This window comes from Vigna unguiculata, chromosome 10, assembly GCF_037176805.1.
Source record: "Vigna unguiculata cultivar grain cowpea cultivar isolate G323 ecotype 2 chromosome 10, ASM3717680v1, whole genome shotgun sequence".
Lineage (NCBI taxonomy): Eukaryota > Viridiplantae > Streptophyta > Magnoliopsida > Fabales > Fabaceae > Vigna > Vigna unguiculata.
Genome location: NC_140801.1, coordinates 11,949,797 through 11,952,013, shown reverse-complemented (window position 1 = coordinate 11,952,013; position 2,217 = coordinate 11,949,797). Strand labels below are relative to the sequence as shown.

Below are 2,217 nucleotides of genomic sequence, written 5' to 3'. Positions count from 1 at the left end.
TTCGTCCATCCAAAACTCGCACTTGGACAACTTCCTGTACAACTGATGATCTTTGAGTATCTTTAGTATAACCCTCAGATGATCAGCGTGCTCTTCTCTCGTCTTTGAATAAATAAGTATGTCATCTATGAAGACGACGACAAACTTATCTAACCAAGGTCAAAAGATTCTATTCATGTAATCCTTGAATATTGCTGGTGCATTTGTTACTCCAAATGGCATCACTACATATTCGTAATGGCCATACCTCAACCTGAAAGCCGTCTTCTAAACATCTTCCGGCTTCACCAAGATATGATGATATCTAGATTGTAGGTCTATCTTGGAGAATATTCCTGCCCCCTTCAACAGATCTAGCAGATCGTCAATCCTCGGTAATGGATACTTATTCTTGATTGTTAATTTGTTCAGCTGCCTGTAATCAATGCAAAGTCTTGATCTCCCATCCTTCTTCTTCACTGATAACACCGGAGCTCCCCACGATGACGCACTAGGCCGAATAAATTTCTTCTCAAGCAGATCTTCTATTTGCTTCTTGAGTTCTGTTAATTCTGCAGGTGCCATTTTGTACGGTGTCATGGATACCGGACCTGCACCAGGAACTAAGTCGATGGAGAAATCTATGTCTCGACTTGGTGGTAGTCCTGGTACTTCATCCGAAAATACATCGACGTACTCATTGACAATCGGGATATTCTGAATAATCTCCACTGCGCTTTTCTTTTCTAGTTTAGCCATCACCATAAAACAAGTGGCCCCTTCTTGCAACGCTCTCACAACTTCTCGAGTTGAGATTCCAACCCTTCATGCTTTGGGAATACCAAACTGCGTCATTCACAATCAATTATGACGTGATTATTAGACAACCAGTCCATTCCCAATATTATATCTAGTCCCTCCTGAGGCAAGCACACCAAGTTCACCTTGAATCTGCGACCTACCACTTCCATCACACACCCCACGCAGACTGAACTGGTTGCTACCTGACTTGAGGAAGGAGTCGACACCAGCAACTCACATCCCAAATCACGTTTCTCCAAGTTTAGTCTCTCCACACAAGCATTAGAAATGAAGGAATATGTTGCTCCAGAGTCGAACAACACTAAAACTGACTGACCAATTAACAAACAAGGCTCAAGAATAAGGTTACCTGACTGGGTAGCCTCTATGAAGGTCATAGCGAATACCCTTCCCGTTGCTCTAGCTCTCTCAGCTGGGGATGCTGTTGGCTTTTTTACCCCAATACTCTTCTTCTCCGGGCAGTTATTGGCAAAGTGGCCCGGTTTGTCACATATGAAGCACTTGCGATTATTGTCAAAACACAAGTAAAAGCTCCCCTAACCTAGATTAAAGCTTTCCCCGAGTATTCTTCTACTTCTTTCCTTGGACTCAAAATGACCTCCCTTGGCTTCTCTCAATTCATCCCCCACGGATCCACTCACACTCTCAATTCCTCACTGAATTTCGCACTCTCTCTACCTCACAATACTCTTTGCAGAAACCTTTCTCTTCTCTCATAATTAGATTTTTAGTGGTTTTTTAATGGTGGTTTAAGACCCTAAAACGAAAATTGCATTAAGAGGTAGGGTAATGACCATTCAATTATTGGTTTTCTCTTGTCTTTTCAGCCATCCTTGACTGCTAAGTTTACTAGGGTTCCTTTAACCCTTCAAATTCAAGACAGGACTAAAAATAGCCAAAAATAGAGTTTCATTTGGGTCCTCCAAGGTTTGAACCCACACTCATGCACATACCAACTCAATGCCTAACCATTCAACCAAATCATATTTCATACTAATCAATATAATTCAATTATTATAAAACTCCACAACATGTTTAATATACATAAAAATAATACCAATTTAATAACACACAAAAATTGCATACATAGGACTCGAACCCAAATCCTCTCACACAATCAAAGTACTCTCAACCACTTGAGCTAGTGCTTTTCCACATCATAATACCCCGCATTTGTTACCTTAAAGGATCTCTTTACCCACATTTATTAAATAATTATTTAATTACTATTTAATTTTTCTCGGGTCTTACACCATGAATATCGTCGAAGCATTGGTCACTCCAAACGGCATCACCACGTATTCATAGTGTCCGTATCGAGACCTGAAAGTAGTTTTCTGAACGTCCTCCGGTTTAACCAGGATCTGATGATACCCAGACCACAGATCAATTTTAGAAAATACCCCTGCTCCTCTT

The 2,217-nt window shown here is 40.7% G+C and overlaps 1 protein-coding gene across 1 annotated transcript; it reads right to left on the bottom strand.

Moving 5' to 3' along the window:
- Positions 1-830: 830 nt before the first annotated feature.
- On the bottom strand, positions 831-1,178 carry LOC114165251 (uncharacterized). The gene has a single exon (XM_028049909.1). It carries the CDS (start codon positions 1,176-1,178, stop codon positions 831-833), a length of 348 nt encoding a protein of 115 aa, XP_027905710.1.
- Positions 1,179-2,217: the final 1,039 nt, after the last annotated feature.

Bases quoted from the DNA above. Each gene is read 5' to 3' on its own strand.
- LOC114165251 (XM_028049909.1), bottom strand. From the start codon at position 1,178: ATGACCTTCATAGAGGCTACCCAGTCAGGTAACCTTATTCTTGAGCCT.